The sequence below is a fragment of the Dysidea avara genome, chromosome 11 (genome assembly GCF_963678975.1).
Source record: "Dysidea avara chromosome 11, odDysAvar1.4, whole genome shotgun sequence".
NCBI classification, from domain to species: domain Eukaryota; kingdom Metazoa; phylum Porifera; class Demospongiae; order Dictyoceratida; family Dysideidae; genus Dysidea; species Dysidea avara.
Window position 1 is genome coordinate 11,883,450 of NC_089282.1, and position 19,323 is coordinate 11,902,772.

Consider the following 19,323-nt stretch of genomic DNA (forward strand, 5'->3'; position numbering starts at 1 on the left):
TGCTGCAGCTGGAGAGGTGGCCAAGGATGAGAAGCATTTGGCAGCTGTGGAGAAGACTGGTTCTGATTTTGTTCCTTTGGTAGTGGAGTGCTTTGGAGTATGGACCCCTTTTGCCCTGAAAATGCTGAAAGTTATTGCTGACTGTACCATGGCCACCCCTAGAAGCGGTGTTCCTCCCAAGTTAGCAGCAAAGAATTTACTACAACAACTTTCTGTTGCACTGTGGCAAAGCAATGCTAAAATGATTTTAAGATATTGGGCCCTTCAGGATGGTGATGATGATAACAGTCCCCTCTACCCTTAGTTATTTGTATTCCCCTTTTAGTAGTAGTAGTAGTAGCAGTAGTGGTTGGTTTTGTAGTTGTTTGTGTAGTTGTATATAGTAGTTGACTTCAGCACTCCATGTTTTAATCACTGCTATTGGAAAAAAAATTTACTGCCTCGTAAGTGCAGCGGCTATATTATGCTTCGCTTTCAGCTATGTTCAGCCCGTTACACAGCATTACAAGGAGAACAGTGTTAGAATCATCTCTGCAATCAGTCTAGTCACCACAAAAAATACGGATGATTCCCGTTTACAAACGTACTGTAGGGAAGCCATGCATCGCGCTACCGCTAATCAACACCTTTGGCTGTAAGCAAAAAGAAATGAGACACAAAGGAGGATAAAGTTAAGTCCATGATGCGTGCATTGTACATACTGCGGTATACCAATAGGCACGTCTCGGGACGAAGCGATGTCGAACAGTGAAAAAACCAAGCCCATAGCCTTAGCCATTATCGAGTTATGCTTGCCTGAAGGAGGCAGGCAGGCAGGCAGTTAGTCAGTAGAAAATTCCATTGTATAATTTTTTTTTTAAATTTCGTAACAATTTATTGGAAGCCTTTAGGATCGTACTGAAGGCACTTTTGGGCTTGGTTATACCTAACCAATACTGCCAAGGTGCCAGGATGGAGTTGAGAAGCTGGTTTTTGGGTGATTTTTTTTGGCTAGGAAAACCCAAATATCCATGATCCCTAACATACAGTACTACTGTACTGTATGATAATTATATAGTTTTTAGGTTTTTTGCACACAAAATATTCAAGGGGAAAACATTTGCGGTTGGCTATGGAAGGTAATCCGTGCCAAAAATGAACTTAATAAATAAAAGCATATTGTAAAACCAGGAATGCGGTGCGAAGCGCCGCTTTACCATTTCTCGACCATGTCCCAACAAGACCGGAGGCCGCTTAAAATCTTGAATAAAATAAATCTGGATAATGCACTCCTTGTCTTTTAGATGTGAAACCGGCTTACGATTCACGAATCCTAATTGAGTGGCCCAGCTAGTACTCAAGATGGCAAATTTAATGGCAGTGTTGGTTCTCAGAGCCCACTGTGAACTGAATTCAAGAAGCCGCTGCTCGAGATGTTTTCAGCTCGGCCGGTTTTAGAGTGTGAGTGATGACTGAGACATACAAGGACGCTCTTTGAAGGTCCCTAGAGTGAGCCCTACAGGGATATAGCTTATAAGTTAACTGAACTAATATCCAATACAAAAATCGAGCCAAAAAAATGTTGGATAGACCATTTAATATGCTCTCGGCTCTTTGGTGGAGAAAGGAGAAAAAACATTCATGACTGGACCTGGGCAGCCTGGTCCGTGTACTTTCGGGCCATTCCAATGTATAATAATCAAAACGGAAAAGAATAAGCGCTTGGTGCGTAAGCGCTTGGCGCGCAAGCGCTTCCGTTTTGGTTTTTGTACATTGGAATTGGCTCGGGAATTGGTGAATTCCATTTGTCGAAATGCAGTTTGATTGATTTTGCCAGAGGAGTGAATCGACCCTAACTGGATAGAATGAACAAAGGGTGCACAATGGAACGTTTAACTGCTGACCTGGTTTGTTGCCACGTCGAGCGAGTTCTTACCCGTCAGCAGTAAATATTAAAATTTTTTGCGGATTACTATCGCACGTGACAGTGTGTAGGCCTGGCCACCTGGCTCGATTCGCTAGGAACTGAAGTGCACTGTAAAAACTGAAAGGTAGATTTAACCCAAAAAAATGGGTAGTTTTACCAGAAACTCAGGTAACCAAAATTTTAGGTAGAAGTAACCATTTATTTTAAAGGTTATAGGAACCATCTATGTGAAGAGGTAACTTTAACCTAAGGTTGGTAACATCAACCAAGATCCAAAATGTTATAACAACTTTGTGTGGGTTGAAAGTACCTCCATCAAGGCAGGTAATAATAACCACCAGGTGTTGCTTTAACTATAGCAGGAATTAAAGTAACCACTTCAGTATTAGGTTAAAAAGCCTGCAGTTAGTGGTGGTGTTAACCACAATACCAGTGGTTAGTTACTACTTACAGAATGAACTATTTACCTTCCTTATAATTAGCTATGATAACCATCCAGAAAGTTACTTATACCATATGGTTGGTAATAATGACTGTTACAATTGGTTGTGTTGTTGTTGTTTGTACCTAGATGATAACCTGCCTCACCACTGTTTGCTTTCTGTGAATTGGTAGCATATTATAAATCCTTTAGTATTTATCACACATAGTATACAAGTCACAAATCGTCATCAAGGATTAAACAACAGTCTTGTAATTGTTTACATAGTGACAACATAATATTATCTCTTAGTAACAGTAATCATGAACAAATATATAGACTTTTACAACATGGCATATACGTAACATAACTAGTACAGCCTGTAAAGATGTTATATATGAGTACAGTCTTGTTTGTCAATAGATATATTTATGTTCACAGGTTACGTTTAATATCTGACGTGACTGCCAAATATGATGCACTGCGGTCAGTATTATCAGGATAGGAGAAGATATAATCCTGAAGAAACCACAAAAAGCTTTTGGTTTGGGTTGAGTACTCAAGGTAAAATGAATAGTATGCTGAAAACGTAAGAAAGATGGCATCTGGCAATGTTGAACACTGACAGAGAGTCATGTTTTCCACAAAAACAAAAAATTGGTCATCTGGACCTACACCAAGGTACCCTCCTATTCGTGGTGCTGCATATGATGTCTGTGACTTTGCTGCATCCTCTACTCTTGTGGATATCTACACAAGAAACAATAAATATCATAGTTGCAGTTTCATTATTCATAGAACCATACTTGATACTCCGTGTAAACAAATTTGATCGTCTCTTTGGCATTTTTCGGAGCTAACAACTCCACTAGTATGCTCAGAGCTAAAATATCATCACCATCTGAAAGTAGAAATAAAAATACATTAATGACAATGGTCATGTGCTTTAGAACATGGCATGCATAGTGTGCTTTGACCATTGGAAGACAAAGAGATCTTACCAGAGGAGGGTGGACACGATATAAGCGCTATTGAAAATTATTACCATTAATTGAATATTTCTAATACCAAGACTAAAATGAAGTGATAAAACCTGTTTAGCAACAGCCACACTAATTTATCTTGTGCTTTTTGTGACAAACGGAAGAAAATGAGTACAAAGATGTCCTATTTCCTGCTTGATTCTCCATGAGGACACGCTAGCGGCGTCCGCTTTCCTTTCTTTAATTCCATGGGAGCGAGCATAGGAGGCATATTGTATATCATAATACCTTCTTCAACGATTGTTGGGCTCGAATAGAAGCTTATAAGGTGTCGCTAGAGTGCAATGCATCGATTCCACCGACAAACTTACTGCACACGTGATCTTCTATAAATTCAAGGGCGATTTACGTGTTGGGAATAGTGGGGAAGACCGGCTAAATATACTAAACGTGAAGCACACTTTCGAATGGTACCCATTTAAACTTCGCTGAAGGCTTGGTTATACTTTTAATACAAATGTATGCACTCATGTGCGCTTGTCCACCCTCCTCTGAGATCTTACAATCCACAAAGAGACCTACTAGCTGGCCATAAAAATAGTTTGACACCTTCTGAGTAATTTTATTTAGACTTCAAACACATTCACTGTATACTATTTGCAAATTGTGTTTTAAACCTCATGTACCAAGTACCTATTAAAACTCTGTAAAACAACATGACTTCAACAAGAAATGAGACTTTGAATTGTACCAACAGATAGTGATGCACCGGTTAATCGGTAAAGCATCAGAAATCGATTTATCGGCCAAATTTTGGAAATATCGGTAATTATTAGTAGATGTTTTGGCAGATTAATTTTGCTGACCCTAACATTATATTTAAGAAATCAAGACAGAAATTAAGGAAATATATTGCAATATTGCATAAAACATGTAGAAATTGAGTAAATATAAACATCAGATCGGTTATCGGTATCGGCCAGTATGTAATTCAAGTATCAGATAATCGGTTAAATCTCTTATTGGTGGATCACTACCAACAGACATGGTCATAAGATATTACTTTAAATACAGACTTCTATGATATGCAATAATAGCAGTCACACTGTACCTTCTTCACGAGCAGTCTTCAGCACTTCTTTGACGTTCTTCTTAGAGCTTTTTTTGCCCAATGCAATGATAGCTGGAACATATCGAGCCCATTCCCTCAGAAAAGAATCTTTTACATTTGCTCTCCCTGTTATCATAGCTAATTCTTGCTCCAACTGTATACAATAACAACATAAACATTTAACAATATTACTGTACATGCTTACAATTGCTGGAAATTTGAGGCATGGATATTCAGTAATGATAGACTTAACACTGGTGGCATCTTTCCGTACATAAACCCATTGATTCTGAAAAGTGGTTTTCATTAATGGAAGCAATACCCGGTCACGAGGAGTACGATTTTTCATTTCTTCCACCATAGCCTTGTTGTGTTCTTCAAAAGTCTCCAAATCCACAATAGGTGAGTTCTGAGTTAGTGGGTACCTTCTTTGAAGTTTGTCCTTGTTATTACTTCTTTTTGGAGCAGGTGATTGATCAATGGAAGCTCCTCTCTTTCTGTCCAGTTTGATTAAATTTCGGATTCTTTCAATCATTTTGTCCACCCATGAAGTCTGCAGCAATAAACTTTCACATAAGAGCAAATTCATACATCATACAAATACAAGAAGTATATATAATATAATTTTAAAAGATGCCATCAAATTTCAGAAAATTGTCAAAATAAGCATGAGATATGCTAAAGATTTAACTGTACATGGCCGAAGTACAAAGTTCTTATTATTAAAATTGTGTTTCTAGTAGGGGTGTACTGATACACCGATATCATATTGGTTGCTGGTACGGAGACTTTTGTCAATATCGGTAGGGATCAATATTACTGCCAAAACTGATACGATATACCGATATACAGTACAACTGGGCTGTCTTAAAGACAGTGTGCACTGACTATGCGATGTAATACAGCTAACAAGACTGGGAAACAGTGACTTTCTTGCTTATTGCAAAACACTATGCTACGAGAAGCCATCTAAGTGCACACATGGCTACTGTTTTATTGTTATAACGTTTACCAATCATACAATCAAATTAGTGAGTTTTAAAAGCAACCATGGAATGAACCAGAGAATACAACCTAGAACAACCAGCCATTAAAATGGAGAGTAATCTTAGCAGGAGTATCCATTAAAATATTTGTTGTCTGGGCCACATAATAGAGGCCACATAATAGAGGCCACATAATAGAGGCCACACCACCATAGGCAACGAAGCATTGCCAGTGATCTTACAGTGGTTATAAGTGCATAAATATAGTTTAATTTGACATCTCCATTTGGTTTCTAAATTTATATCGGTATATCAGATCAGTATCGGTGTTTAGATTCAACATATCGGAATATATCGGATTGGTTCAAAATTTCTGTATCTTTTGGCTAATTGCCACGTAAGAAGCCATACCATGCTCTATGCATTTTACTCTCCAATGTTGCAAGAAGCAACCAATCCACTGTAGCGTAAATCTGCAGTACATGTATACAGTCCACAGTACTTGTATTCTTGCTTATTATTTTAGCTCCAATATTCGGTATAGCTGTTCTTCCATACAAAAACGTACACAAACTAATTACAAAAAACGAAATACAAGTACAAATATAGTGGATGGAAACTTGGAGGACAATACATCATCATCTAGTAATCATTCCACCAGTGTTCAGCTGAATATAACCATGTGGCAAATGCTATGCATTGCTAGAAAATGCCAGAATTTAATGCACTATAGCAACTTAGATTGCACACGTGAAGTTACAAAAATCACTACCATATTGTGTACTTTGCACGGGAGGATCAACGGCGGCAGTTGTACTCCATTGGCCATACAATGACAAAATGTGTGTTGTTTTGTTAATATGGCAGTTATTCCATAGATATGTGGTAAACAAACTGTTTTATCTCTGAATGAGTGCATACAATATGCACGAGTATTTATACCCATTGTTCCTCCCATGCAAAACCATCCAAGTATTAATTAAAGCACCACAAATTCGTGCTGTATGGAAAACACAGCACTCAGGATAGGAAAAATTAAAAATAGACAGTTATTGCTATTTAAATGTACAAATTATACTCTTTAATATGTGTACAATTGCATAACATAACTTACATAGCCATCACCTATATCATCCTTCATATATGGATATTTAAGGATAAGGAGTCTGGCAACCTGCTCACAGTTGCTTCTGGATGGCTTCGAACCCACTTTAGAAATTGTAAGAGTAACCAAGGTTCTAACAATATCATTCCGACTTTCTCGTGTTAGCTCCTTTCTCTTAATACAGGCATCCGTCTCTGGTCTCCAGTGAGAAGGTATTTCAAAACTGCTTGCGGACAGACTTCCTGATGTACACGAAGCAACAGACTGTGTTGAACATGTCGAACCTTGATCACTACATGGAGTTGGACTGTACGTATCAACAGATGACAAAGCAGGAATATCATCCTATATAAAAATCATATTTACAATTACTGCAAACTTTTCATGAACACTACATACATAATATTATGTCAACAATTAAACTTCAAGCAATCAAATACAGCCTCAACTCACAATGTATATACGTAGCTACGTGGGATGCCTAAACATCATAAAATTATCATACATGAGTACCGTTTATTGCAAATACAGAGTACGGGTCAGTGCTAATTCTCAAGATCTTGCTAAGTGGTTGTGAAATACATGGTAGTGCAATGATTTTCCTATAAGAGTATTGGACTGCTCTATTAGAACATCTTGAAATCTCCCCTGGTGAAGACGATATTGGTTATAGCTAAAAATTTAACACTGAGAATAGCCATGTATCACCCACTATTACATGTGCTTTGCAAATATTCTAATAAATTAGTGCACATGCAATCTTTTTGATTTATACAAAAATTGTAAGTTAATAGTCTCTCCAGCTTTAGAAGAACCAGATAATGCCTAGGTAAGACATGCAGTGCTAGGATTCTTCAGTGGATAAACAACCCAAAGAATAATCACTGATGCGAGCCGAGGCTGATTATTACATCATTCCTGAGGGAGAATCCTAGCAATGCATGTCTTAGCTGTTTAGACAATGGCCCATGTGACTGGAATCTTAAACTTGTTAGGAATCCAGTATGTAATCTATGTGTCAAAGTTTGTGGCAAGGTGTCTTACCAGAGTAAAAACCCTGCATACCTCAAAGCATTCTCTGCATGCCATTGTCTAATTGTTGAGAGTCTGTTTCAAGCCTAGCCCATGAGACCAGTCACAGATGCAATAATTAGGTTACTTAAGTATGGCTTTACACTGGAATATAGTTTGTTTCTTTTTTCCGATACTGTAATTAATTTTATGGCTTTCAGTGAATACTTGTACTGTAAAACATTAATAAATAAATTTAAAAATATACCTATAAATAAGACGGCTACTACATACACCTAAAATACCTTTGAAATAAGCCTCAACAGCTTCTTTACAATGCCTATGGCAGGTATCATTTCCTTTAAGTCCTGCTGACTCAACTGTAAGAATTCTTTACCATCAATGTAATTCTCTACAAAAAAAAATAAAAAATCACATTGCTGTATAATGCTGTACACATCAACAAGCTACATGTATACTGACAAAGTGGAAGACACTTGCCGTGAAAGATGGCAAGTTGTGTGAACAATTTTTAAAGCTATGTGACAAGACCGGGTACTGTACAATGTTTTTAGGCAATCCAGTCCGTTAATGAGACCTGGAGAGTACAGCCGGGGCATCCAACAGGGCTGCTAGTAAGTTTTGACTAAGATTAGAACTGCTGTTGTCACTTCAACTAGACAGACATAGTCTGCAACTACGCCGTTCCTCGCTGTGTGCCAAATGAGTTAACCTTTAGTAGCTAGCTAGTTACGTACCTTTCAGAATTTCACATACTTTCGTTGAGTTCGTTCGGAATCTCGCTCTGAAGCTGGTCAACGTTAGTGGACGACATCGTCTCGGACATTATTGAGCTACCAACGAGGCCACCAAGCTTGAACAAATCTACCAAACTTGAAAGCACTAAACCAAAAAAGGCGGCAAACACCATATGAGCGCCAAGTTGCACCGCCAATTTTTTTAGCTATCACGTGTGCATGGTAGCCTATAGTTACCTGAGAGCAGTGGTGATGATTGTCGTGTTACCGATAGAAACTCCAGATGGCGAGTAGTTCTAGCGCCGGTACCAGCGGGCAATATGCAAGGTTTAAGTGCCCCCTTTGTGTTTTCCAGGCACTTAATATACGACTAGTTTTAAGTCACCTACGACTAGTTCATTCCAGTGATCCACGCTTTTCAGTTGTGTGTGGAATCGGTGGTTGCAGTAATACTTCCAAGTCATATTCAGCTCTCTATCAACATATCTACAAAAAGCATAAAGATTCCGGCATAATTCAGTCTCGAGTTCATAGAGCATCGCAACAGTTGAATTGTTCCGATGAACCTGAGATATCCTCTTTCAATTTTCACGATGACGCTTTCCAACAAGGTTTGTGTATTTAGTAGCTATACACTGTATGTCAGTCTCCCATGCAGTAACGGTGGTCTAATATGGTTCCTGCGATAGTGTACACACAATGCACATATATTATAATTTGTGCTTGCTGTACAGTACATTAATTGTGTCAAAGTTAATAGTGGAGTACATATGCATTGCAACTATTGCTTTATACTGTCATAGAGTTATAAAAGTGGGTCGTAAAGATGATCACATCATATAGTTTACTGTTCCAGTAGCTAGTGGATTTAATGATCCCTTGTGGCAAAACCAACTTTTGTGAATACTTAGCAGCACTCATGCAACTTGTGATGCAGTAACTAATCCCAATTGCTTTAATAAAGGCATCACATTCTAATGAATCATTAATTAAATACCATTGTATATAGGAAATGAAGATTTCAATCCAGATCTGGAGCATTTGCTAGGCATTGATGCGATTCGTCAAAAGAAAGCCAGCGCCCTTTATTTGTTGAAATTAAAAGAAAACCATCGTTTGTCTCAGACAGCGATCGATGATGTTATGGAAGGGTCAAAGACTGTTTTTTCCCACACAGTGCAAATTCTTCACAGTGGTATTCGTGCTAAGCTTGCTTCACTTGGAATAGATGATACACAAATTGACAGTGTGTTTAAAGACTTAGCCGATCCTTTTGTTGGCTTGGAAACAAGATATAAACAAGAGAAGTGTTTTGTAGAAGATCTTGGCTTAGTGGTAAGTTTGAACTAGTACATAATACTCTGTTGAAGCAGTAACTAAGATTACTATGGTAAATGCATTAATGCAAGTATTTTGGTAAATTCACTTATAAACATAAAGTTTTAAGGACGGTGAATGAACGTACACCAATCTGTTATTTTACTATAGGAACCAGAGGAGATTTTAGTTGGTGAACCTTTTTATGCTGCAAGGTTTTCAGGAACTAAGAGATCGCTAGTAGAACAACGCGACTCTTTTCAATATATTCCTATTTTTAAGACGCTTGAAAGACTACTGGGAGATTCCAGTCTGTTGGAATTCATTGATAATCCTCACAGGAGATCAGATGATAAACTTGAAGATTTTTGTGATGGAGAATTAGCTTGCAATCACCCATTATTTTCAAATGATCCACTTGCACTTCAAGTAATTGCCTACTTTGATGAGCTTGAAGTTTGTAACCCCCTAGGCACACATACCAAGAAACATAAATTAGGCATCATTTTATTCACTCTCGGTAACATTCCACCTAAATTTCGATCTACATTAAGGAGCATTGATTTAGTTGCTTGTGCAACACATCCTGTAATTCAGAAATATGGTATTGACACTATTCTTGAACCATTTATAAAAGATTTGAATACGTTAACTACGCATGGTATTAATGTTAACATCAGTGGCCATCAGCGCAACTTTAAAGGAGGTTTAATGTGTTTTCTGGCTGATAATCTAGCTAGTAATCTTTTGGGAGGATTCAAGGAGTCTTTTTCTTTTTCACATAGATTTTGTCGTACTTGTATGGTCAAAACTACATCATATAAGGACAAGTTTTTGTCAAGTGATTTTTGTCAACGAACTGCTGAAATACACAAGAGACAATGTGATGAGTTGGATGCAGCTGAAGGAGATCTAAAAGATCATTACTCTAAAACATACGGAATCAATCGTCGTAGTAAGTTGATGTGTGCAAAAAATTTTTCCATGTTTGATGGTGGTTTACCACATGATGCTATGCATGATATCCTAGAAGGTGTTGCTCAACTTGAGGTCAAGCTACTGGTTAAACATTGTGTGAATGAGAAATATATTACTGTAGCTGAATATAATCACCGTATTGAGAATTTTGATTATGGCAAAAATGAGATGGACAGGCCAGGAATAATAACTAGAGAATTGCTGGGGTCTAATGATAAAAAATTTCATTTATCGGCTGCCCAAACATTACTTCTTTGTCAAATTATCCCTTTGATAATGGGAGATTGTGTTCCTGAAGGAGATGAACACTGGCAGTGTTTTCTTTTACTGCTAAAAATTTTTGATATTGTGTTTTCTCCTGTTGTACGCAAGGGATATTGTGCTGTCCTAAAACTACTGATTGCGGAGCATCATTCTCTTTTCAAGTCATTACATTCAAGTTCAATGATTACACCCAAGTTTCATTTTCTTGTTCATTATCCTGACCAAATTGTTGCACTCGGACCAATGACCAGGTATTGGACTATGCGGCATGAAGCTAAACTTAGCTTGTTTAAAAAGGCTTCTCATTTGGGGAACTTTAAGAATATTGCTTACACATTAGCAAGTCGACATCAGCGATGGATGTGTTATCAGTTGGCTTCTGATAACATGCTTCAGTCTTGCTTTGAGTGTGGTCCGGGCAGTAGCCCTAGTACAATTGGACAACAGCCACACCAACTAGGAAGCATCATCCAGCGAGCCATACCTTCAATAAGCAACGATGCCACTGTTTTCCATCCTAAGTGGGTTAAGAAAAACAGTATAAACTATTGCAATAACAATTGCTATGTTATAATAGGGACAGATGGAACTGATCCCTTGTTTGGTCATTTAATTGATGTCTACGTTGTTGGGGGTGATTTGTTACTGCTACATGTGTACCATTGTCAGACTATTTACTTTGACGATCATTTTCATTCTTATGTCATCAGTGACACCACAAATATGTCGATTGTGTGTCTTCAAGATCTTTTAAGTCCTTTTGTACTTCATGGGCACAAACTCTTTGATGGAAGATCTGAAACTTACATAACCATGAAACATTTGATTTTTAGTTAACCTAACTATCATATGAACGTAACTTTTAATTTGGTTATTTTGACATTTTTGTAGTTTGTTTTAACCTATTTACACAGTCAAATGTACCTAAGTTATAAGAAGGATAAACAACCAATCTGTTTGAAAGTTATTTCTACTAAGTATGGGTTGAAATTACTCAAATAGTTAAATATATCCAACAAAGTAGATTTAACTCACTTAATGTTGCATTAACCATATATTATCTAGGTAGTTTTTACCATTGTGGTTATTTCTACCTTGCAGTTTTTACAGTGTGATCAGCACACTCAGGTGAATGGATTGAAAGTAAGTAGCAAAAGTAAACAAGTTGAGATAATTGTTATAAATAATAAATAAATACTAGACTACTTTCTCTAAATAAAACGCACCGCTTGTGTAGTGTATGGTGTAGATCTCGTGTGGCTGGATCACTATACTACCTGTAATGAGATATCCAGTGATATTAGCTTACCAGCTTTTTCTTACAACGTGGGCTAGATTTGTAGTAAGAGGAGCATTTAAATTGATGTAAACTCTCCCGCCACTGAGTGTGGCACTCTACAAGGGATCAGACTATCATTTACTTGTCACAGAGGTGTTACTCCAATATGTGATGTAATCTTTTGTCCTCAGTCAAAAAAAAAAAAGGAGACAAACAAGGGATTTCCAGTTTGGCAAAGGCCAAGCGCCATTTCTAAATTGTTACATGACGCAATGTACAGCTGGATTATACAATACCTTATTCCCCCCAGTCATAAATTTATGAGTTTTGATAGGCTCTGTTCACCATGCTACAGTACTACACAATACCCTTGATCCCTGGCCAAATTCTATCATTGTTAGTATTCAATCATTTATACCAGAGATTGGCAATGTGGTGTGACATATTTTCATACGTGTCAGTGATGTCCAGTTGTTGGTGTTGATGTGTTTGTCTGAGCAACAAAGTTCACTCGCACTGCTCCAGTACAGTCTACCTGAGGATCATGTGCTGTGGATGTACTGTACGGCTACTCAGGGGCACCAAACACCCCCTCAAACATATGTAGTTTGTTTAGCAGACATGGGGCCAATTACATGAGTACTTATACTCAAGTACACTTAATTACAGATTTGAAAGTACTTGTACTGTACTTTACTTAAGTGCTTTCTTAGTTTCCCCAATGTACTTGTACTTATACTCAAGTGCTTTACTAAGTACTTGTATGTACTTGAGTACTTAAAGTACTTTTAAGTACTTGTACGGGGTGTAAGTACTGCAAACATTGTACATAGTTTGTACGCTATCTTGTAGCCACGATAATGATGTCATAGCATTCTGGCAAACAAAAGCAATGCTGTTGATTAAGTCAGTGCATTTTACAAGTTTAAGAGAGATAATGGTTGACAAAAACCTGGAAGTACCAACACCCCTAGGCACGCTTACATACTACAATACACTGAATACAGTATATATTTTGCTATTGCAAAACTTTAATGTATTTGTAGTTTGCTTAAGTACTTCCAGCATGTACTTGTACTTAAGTACTCTTTTGATTGCCGCTGGAGTACTTGTACTTGGAAAATTCAAAAGTACTTGTACTTTACTTAAGTACTCTTAAATGTACTTGACCCCATGTCTGGTTTGTTGTCACTTCATGGCGTCTGTAACTTTACTACAGGTTTTATAGAGTGCTCTCACTGGCTGTTTGTACAATAAAATAGTTTGCTTACATGGGTGGAAGTATACCGTGACATGTTCTCATGTGTCAATGATTTCCAGTTGATGTTGTTGTGGTTGCTCAAGCTATGTTTAATTTGGGACATTGGAAAAGCAGCCCACTCATGTAAATGCAGGGCCCGAAATTGTGTTTTGGAAATGATCTGACAAGTCCTGCTATTAGGTCGGACATACTAAATAGTACTGTACAAAAATTTCCTAAAGGTGTTCAGGCGTTGGCCAGAAATGGTCAGAAAATGAGCCGCCTAGTAGGAATTTCTTGTCACACCCCTAGACCCCTACTAAAGCAGTACTAAGATGTTGACATGTATTCCTTATACAGAATCAGACATTACCTGAAGATTACATGTAGAGTCTGATCACATGAGATCGTGAGGACCTGTAGTGGGCTCTACAGATCACAGAGGAACATCACTTTGGTAAGGAATCACTTAGTTATTTGGGTACACATGTAGTCTGAATGGTAGCTGTAAATGTACATAAATGTGCATGTGGTATCTTAAACCTTAGCATCCCATGATCTGATTGTAGCTTCTTTGGGTTGCAATACATTTAGCCTCCTCGCAGGCCCCTTGTGTAATAGCAATTCCAATTATATCATTTGTAAATGTTTCTTTCTGACACTGTAGTATGTTTTCATTCTTCTACATACCATACCCACACACGCACACTCACTTGAACCACCTGCCCCACCGGCTATATTTACAAGGATATTGCTGATCCCAACTGCCCGTGTTTCACACGACAAGTGATATTCAGGTGAAATTTTGGGTGCCACACCTTCACTCAGCAGTCATATTTAGTACAGCCTCTTGTAGGGTGCCAGTCCTGACATCCAGGAGAATTTGCAGTCACTAAATCATAGCACCTGAGTATAGTGTGCAGGTGACCCAGTCAACTAGGTAGGAGGCATACATAACTGTGTGCCATATTTATTTGTATAGACGCCTTTACTTTTAGCAAGAGTATATAATGGGGAAGGAGAGTGTCAAACTGAACTATAAGCTCTGTGAAAATGAGCCCATAAAGTATCCCTTATACCTTTGTTTCTTCTCGTAAACCTGACTGCTGTATATTGCTGAGTTTAGCACCTTAAAAGTTTTAACAGATGATCTGGATGGAATGGCAATGGCAGAAATTCCAACTAGACTTGCCACTTTTGCTAGTAGAACTGTTGAGGCAGAAAATGGCAACCACGATGAAATCTTGAATGACATTTTGTATGAAATCATGATTTTTAGAGCCTATGGTAGACTATAATATTGGGTCTATGATGAAGTTTTGACCACAATGAAACCTCGATGTTTGCTTTCCAGGTCTCATTTTTCACAGCATATAGTGCAGTTTGATACTCTCCCTCCTCTTTATGTACTCTTGCTTGTAGTAAGCTTTGTTTTACAAATTAAGCTATTGTAATCTCGTACCACCCCTTATATTAAGGTAGCACACCCTGGCCTCCATTTAGGATCCAGCGTTTATATTTGAGCCTGGCTTTAATATGGTATGCAATTCTCTTGGCTATTGTGGTGGGTGTGACACTGTAGGCACTTTCTTCTCTCAGATTTTGTGGTACTTAAATATGCTGCTGAAAGAAAGTGTTGGATATGGAAAAGTAATGCATCAATATGGTTCCCTCTACAAAGAAGGAAGACAACCAGTCTGATTGAAGATAAAGGGAAAGGCAAGGCTCAGAAGGCACACACTTGTCGGAACCCCAAAAGGCACATCCCTCTGGTGAGCTTGCTATTGTGGCATGAAATGATGGCCGTGCGCTGCTTCATTTGGTCTCTAGCCTTATGACTATGGTCAGACAGAGCAAAATTCGATTTAGACAATCAACAAAAGGTCTATATCCAACCACCTGTGAATGTTCTGTTATTTTTAATGCTGTATTTCATGTTAAAAGAACTATATAGTGCTATTCCATAAAGGTAATTTTCATTACGTATCATGTCTCTAGGATGATTTTTAAAAGGCAACATTTTGGATGACGCACGTGACTTTTGGGGTGATCCCTACTTAAGCAGCACTACCTGTTTGATAATGACTGTAAAAATGTTTTACTAGGGAGAAATTCTTCTTAATATGGGTCCTTGAAAGCTATTGCAATGCATTACTGTTATTACTGGGATGCAAAAGTACTCACCATCAGTTGTGTTGGGGGCGGTAGACACCAGGCCACACAAGTCATAGTCTTTATCATCCCTCATGTTATGTACTCTATATTTATGCATTGGTATGGTGTAGTATTTGATGGTATATAATGCATTGGTGACTGTATATATCAACACAGGTGTTATCGTGCTCCCGACCCGCCGTGTGTCAATCATGTGTGACCATGGTTAAGTTGACATTAGAGATTACATAGTGTTCGGGTGTGTGTGTTTTCATACAGTGTGTAATATTAACAGTCACTGCATACTATTGCAGGCAAGTTGCAGTTATGCATTCTGTTAGATGTTGAGATATGGACAATTCCATCAAGGTTAGCAATCATTTAATTCTGGTCATGTGATCTTGTCAACCTCCACAGGTAACAGATACAGTCGGCACATTTTCCAGTCGGACAGGAGTTTGCAATGCTACTATTACTGTGTAACAAATACCGCCATCTTTACACTTACACAACTATTATAATTTAATTTGTTTAATGCACATACCTCGTAATTGAGTGTTGTGTGCATGTGAAAAGATGTAAACTTAAAATTACTACTGTCTATAAAGATGTAGTGCGTGACAAAATGTGTTTAAGTCAGGTGCATTAGTTAAGTTACTAGGTAGTGAGTTCCAAAGTCGAATTGAATGTTGGAGAAATGAATGATAATATGAGTTAACTCTAGCAGTTAAGATAGCCCTGGGTGGATGATAATACTGGTTGGAGATCTTGTGAGAAGTCAATACAAGTAAGGTTGTTGATAACTTTGTAAAACATGGTGATGATGGCATTAGTTCTTACTTCAAGTGATTGCCAGTTTAATTGAGACACAACATGGAGGTCACACTGGAGTATGCCGAGAATTTGTTGAAGACAAAACAAGTAGAGGTGTACCGATAATCGGATCGGCTACAATATCGGCCACCGATATGGCTTTTTTTATCGGTATCGGTATACAGAGCAGCAGGAGGACCGATATTGCTACCGATATTTATACAGTAGCAATAGTTTGTACATAAACGGATTATGCATTGGTATTCTACGTTATTCATGTGGCTCATTAGTGCCAGTGGCTTATTGTTCACTCTGCAACAAGCGCTACGCTACGAGAAGCCATATATACACACACGATTCTAGTGTTTGTTGCTGCAAAGCCTATCACAGTCTTTACAAATGAAGCAGTTATAGAGTACCTTTGTAATAAAAGAAGGGTCAAAGTAACCAAGGAAACTTGCTGTACAAGCCATTAGAATTCGCAGTAATACAGAAATATCCGTTTTAGGCTTCATGGGAGTGCGAGGGGTCACCAACTCACGAAAAAGGGGTACGGATTTCAAAATCTTGAACAAATTTCTCAAGATTTCACAGGTTTCAAAAGATTTCGCAAAATCGAACGAGAGCTGCAAAATCTGATTTTAAATTACAGGTTGGTGTAGAGTGATAAGTTCTGAAATCACCAAAAAATAGTGGGAGAAAGAAACAGAAGTTCAGCAGGCATGTAAGAGCAAAGCCTCATGAAATTGAGAGGAATTGCGAAGCCATATAAAACCAGGAGTAAAGCCTTGGTATAACTATTAAATGAAATCTTACAAAACCAGGAGCAACTCGCAGCTGAAGCCCTATAAACCAGGAAAAAGGCCAATCATTCAGGGGAAATCCCGTGCGAAACCCCTCAAAACCAGGAGCAACTGTCAAAGCTCTATCTGGTGTGAAACCCCACAAAACCAGGAGCATCTCAGTGTATGTTTAAGTTGCTTTTGTAGTTGGTGTGTTGCTAAGTTTAAGAAGTTTTGCTAAGTTTATGTTGCTAAGTTTGCAGTTTGCTAAGTAAATCCGAAGCGGAGCAGAACATCGGATTTCATTCTTACTTTTGTGCAGGAGCAGTTTACATGGATTCCCCTGGTTTTGTTTGGCTTTTTCCCACAGCTCCTGATTTTGTTTGGCTTCCACAACTCGCTTAATATAAATCCGAAACAGAGCGGAACGTCGGACTTTGCATGGATTCTCTCCTGGTTTGTTGGCTTCTTTCTCACAACTCCTGGTTTTGTTTGGCTTCCACAACTCGCTTAATGCAAATCTGAAACGGAGAGGAACATCGGATTTCATCCTTAATTCGATTCTCTCCTGGTTTTGTATGGCTTCTTTCTCACAGCTCCTGGTTTTGTTTGGCTTCCACAACTCGCTTAATGCAAATCTGAAACGGAGAGGAACATCGGATTTCATTCTCAATTTGATTCTCTCCTGGTTTTGTATGGCTTCTTTCCCACACACTGTTACTTCATTTTTAACAGTGCAGCTCCTGGTTTTGTTTGGCTTCCACAGCTCGCTTAATACAAATCCGAAACGGACCGGAACATCGGATTTCATCCTTAATTCGATTCTCTCCTGGTTTTGTATGGCTTCTTTCTCACAGCTCCTGGTTTTGTTTGGCTTCCACAGCTCGCTTAATACAAATCCGAAACGGACCGGAACATCGGATTTCATCCTTAATTCGATTCTCTCCTGGTTTTGTATGGCTTCTTTCTCACAGCTCCTGGTTTTGTTTGGCTTCCACAACTTACTTAATACAAATCCGAGGCGGAGCGGAACATCGGATTTCATTCTTACGTTTGTGCAGGAGCAATCTGCATGGATTCTCCTGGTTTTGTGTGGCTTCTTTCCCACAGCTCCTGGTTTTGTTTGGCTTCCACAACTCGCTTAATATAAATCCGAAACGGAGCGGAACATCGGATTTCATTCTCTCCTGGTTTGTGCGTCTTTTTTCCCACAGCTCCTGGTTTTGTGTGGCTTCCACAACTTGATTACACAAATCCGAAGCGGAGCGGAACATCGGATTTCATTCTTACTTTTGTGCAGGAGCAGTTGTGTGTAAGCTACGGTACCAGAACGAGTATAGAATCAGAATCACGATAAGGCCACTCCAATTGGTAATTATGTTTCTGGTCAACCGCCCGCATCCTTTTTTGGAGAATGTTAAATTTCAGAAATACACGAGATACATGGGTAACATTCCCGCACCAGCTTTTTGAAAAACCTGGATTTCAGAAACAAATATTGGGCTGCAACAAGTATGCTAAATCTAACCATAATTTGTATTTTATCAGTGAAAACCTGCAAGAAATGGACATAGTGCATAGTACAGATCGATATACTCTAATAGAACAGTCAGTAAATCACAAAAGTACTCTAATTGAGCAGTCACTTCATTGTTGCTTTGTTGCTGAATTCCGCCCGCCCGCACCTAGGACTCATTTTCAAAGGACCAGAAACATAATTACCAATTGGAGTGGCCTAACAACATAAGATTTCGTATTTCAGGCAGGATTTTACTGGAGGTGTACGAGATTTCAAAGCAGTTGGTGACCCCTCGTGGGAGTGTACATAAAAACGTTTGTGGGTGCCTAATTGTCTGGATTGGACAATAGAAACCCAAGCAGTGTACCACCACAGGCAGAGTGTAGCAATGAATACATGCACATGTTGTTGTAGGATAGGTAAATGTACACTTAAAATATTAATGCAAATATCGGATCGACTATCGGTTATCGGCTTCTTTGGTTGCATCAATATCGGATATCGGTACATGCCAAAAACCCATATCGGTACACCTCTAAAAACAAGCAGCCTTACGTTGGACCATTTCTAGTTTTGGAATATCAGTTCTGACATAAGGGGACCATACAGTAGAGGCATATTCCAAAATTGATTGTACGTAAGTGAGGTAAGCAAGTGATTTAATAGTACAATAGGAGAGCATTGCCTGAGATTTCT

The 19,323-nt window shown here is 38.5% G+C and overlaps 2 protein-coding genes across 2 annotated transcripts; one reads left to right on the forward strand and one right to left on the reverse strand.

The window, feature by feature from the left end:
- Positions 1–2,505: 2,505 nt before the first annotated feature.
- On the reverse strand, positions 2,506–8,290 carry LOC136238125 (uncharacterized). Its single transcript, XM_066028462.1, has 7 exons — positions 8,282–8,290; positions 7,829–7,935; positions 6,522–6,857; positions 4,627–4,974; positions 4,422–4,575; positions 3,134–3,228; positions 2,506–3,077 (listed from the first exon to the last, which is right to left on the reverse strand). The coding sequence occupies exons 2-7, from the start codon at positions 7,877–7,879 to the stop codon at positions 2,763–2,765; spliced, it is 1,299 nt and encodes a 432-aa protein (XP_065884534.1). The 5' UTR covers positions 7,880–7,935; positions 8,282–8,290; the 3' UTR covers positions 2,506–2,762.
- A 202-nt stretch (positions 8,291–8,492) lies between these two features.
- Positions 8,493–16,129, forward strand: LOC136237668 (uncharacterized). Its single transcript, XM_066027886.1, has 7 exons — positions 8,493–8,892; positions 9,291–9,616; positions 9,770–11,983; positions 13,720–13,816; positions 15,691–15,772; positions 15,828–15,882; positions 15,931–16,129. The coding sequence occupies exons 1-3, from the start codon at positions 8,565–8,567 to the stop codon at positions 11,675–11,677; spliced, it is 2,562 nt and encodes an 853-aa protein (XP_065883958.1). The 5' UTR covers positions 8,493–8,564; the 3' UTR covers positions 11,678–11,983; positions 13,720–13,816; positions 15,691–15,772; positions 15,828–15,882; positions 15,931–16,129.
- The last annotated feature ends 3,194 nt before the right edge of the window (positions 16,130–19,323 follow it).

Excerpts from the sequence above, each read along its gene's own strand:
- LOC136238125 (XM_066028462.1), bottom strand. The coding sequence starts at position 7,879 with ATGATACCTGCCATAGGCATTGTAAAGAAGCTGTTGAGGCTTATTTCA. Across the intron at positions 4,975-6,521 it reads ATGATATAGGTGATGGCTAT|ACTTCATGGGTGGACAAAAT; the intron begins GTAAGTTATGTT and ends TTATTGCTGCAG. Across the intron at positions 4,576-4,626 it reads GCCTCAAATTTCCAGCAATT|TTGGAGCAAGAATTAGCTAT; the intron begins GTAAGCATGTAC and ends TATTGTATACAG.
- LOC136237668 (XM_066027886.1), top strand. The coding sequence starts at position 8,565 with ATGGCGAGTAGTTCTAGCGCCGGTACCAGCGGGCAATATGCAAGGTTT. Across the intron at positions 8,893-9,290 it reads CGATGACGCTTTCCAACAAG|GAAATGAAGATTTCAATCCA; the intron begins GTTTGTGTATTT and ends CATTGTATATAG. Across the intron at positions 9,617-9,769 it reads TAGAAGATCTTGGCTTAGTG|GAACCAGAGGAGATTTTAGT; the intron begins GTAAGTTTGAAC and ends ATTTTACTATAG.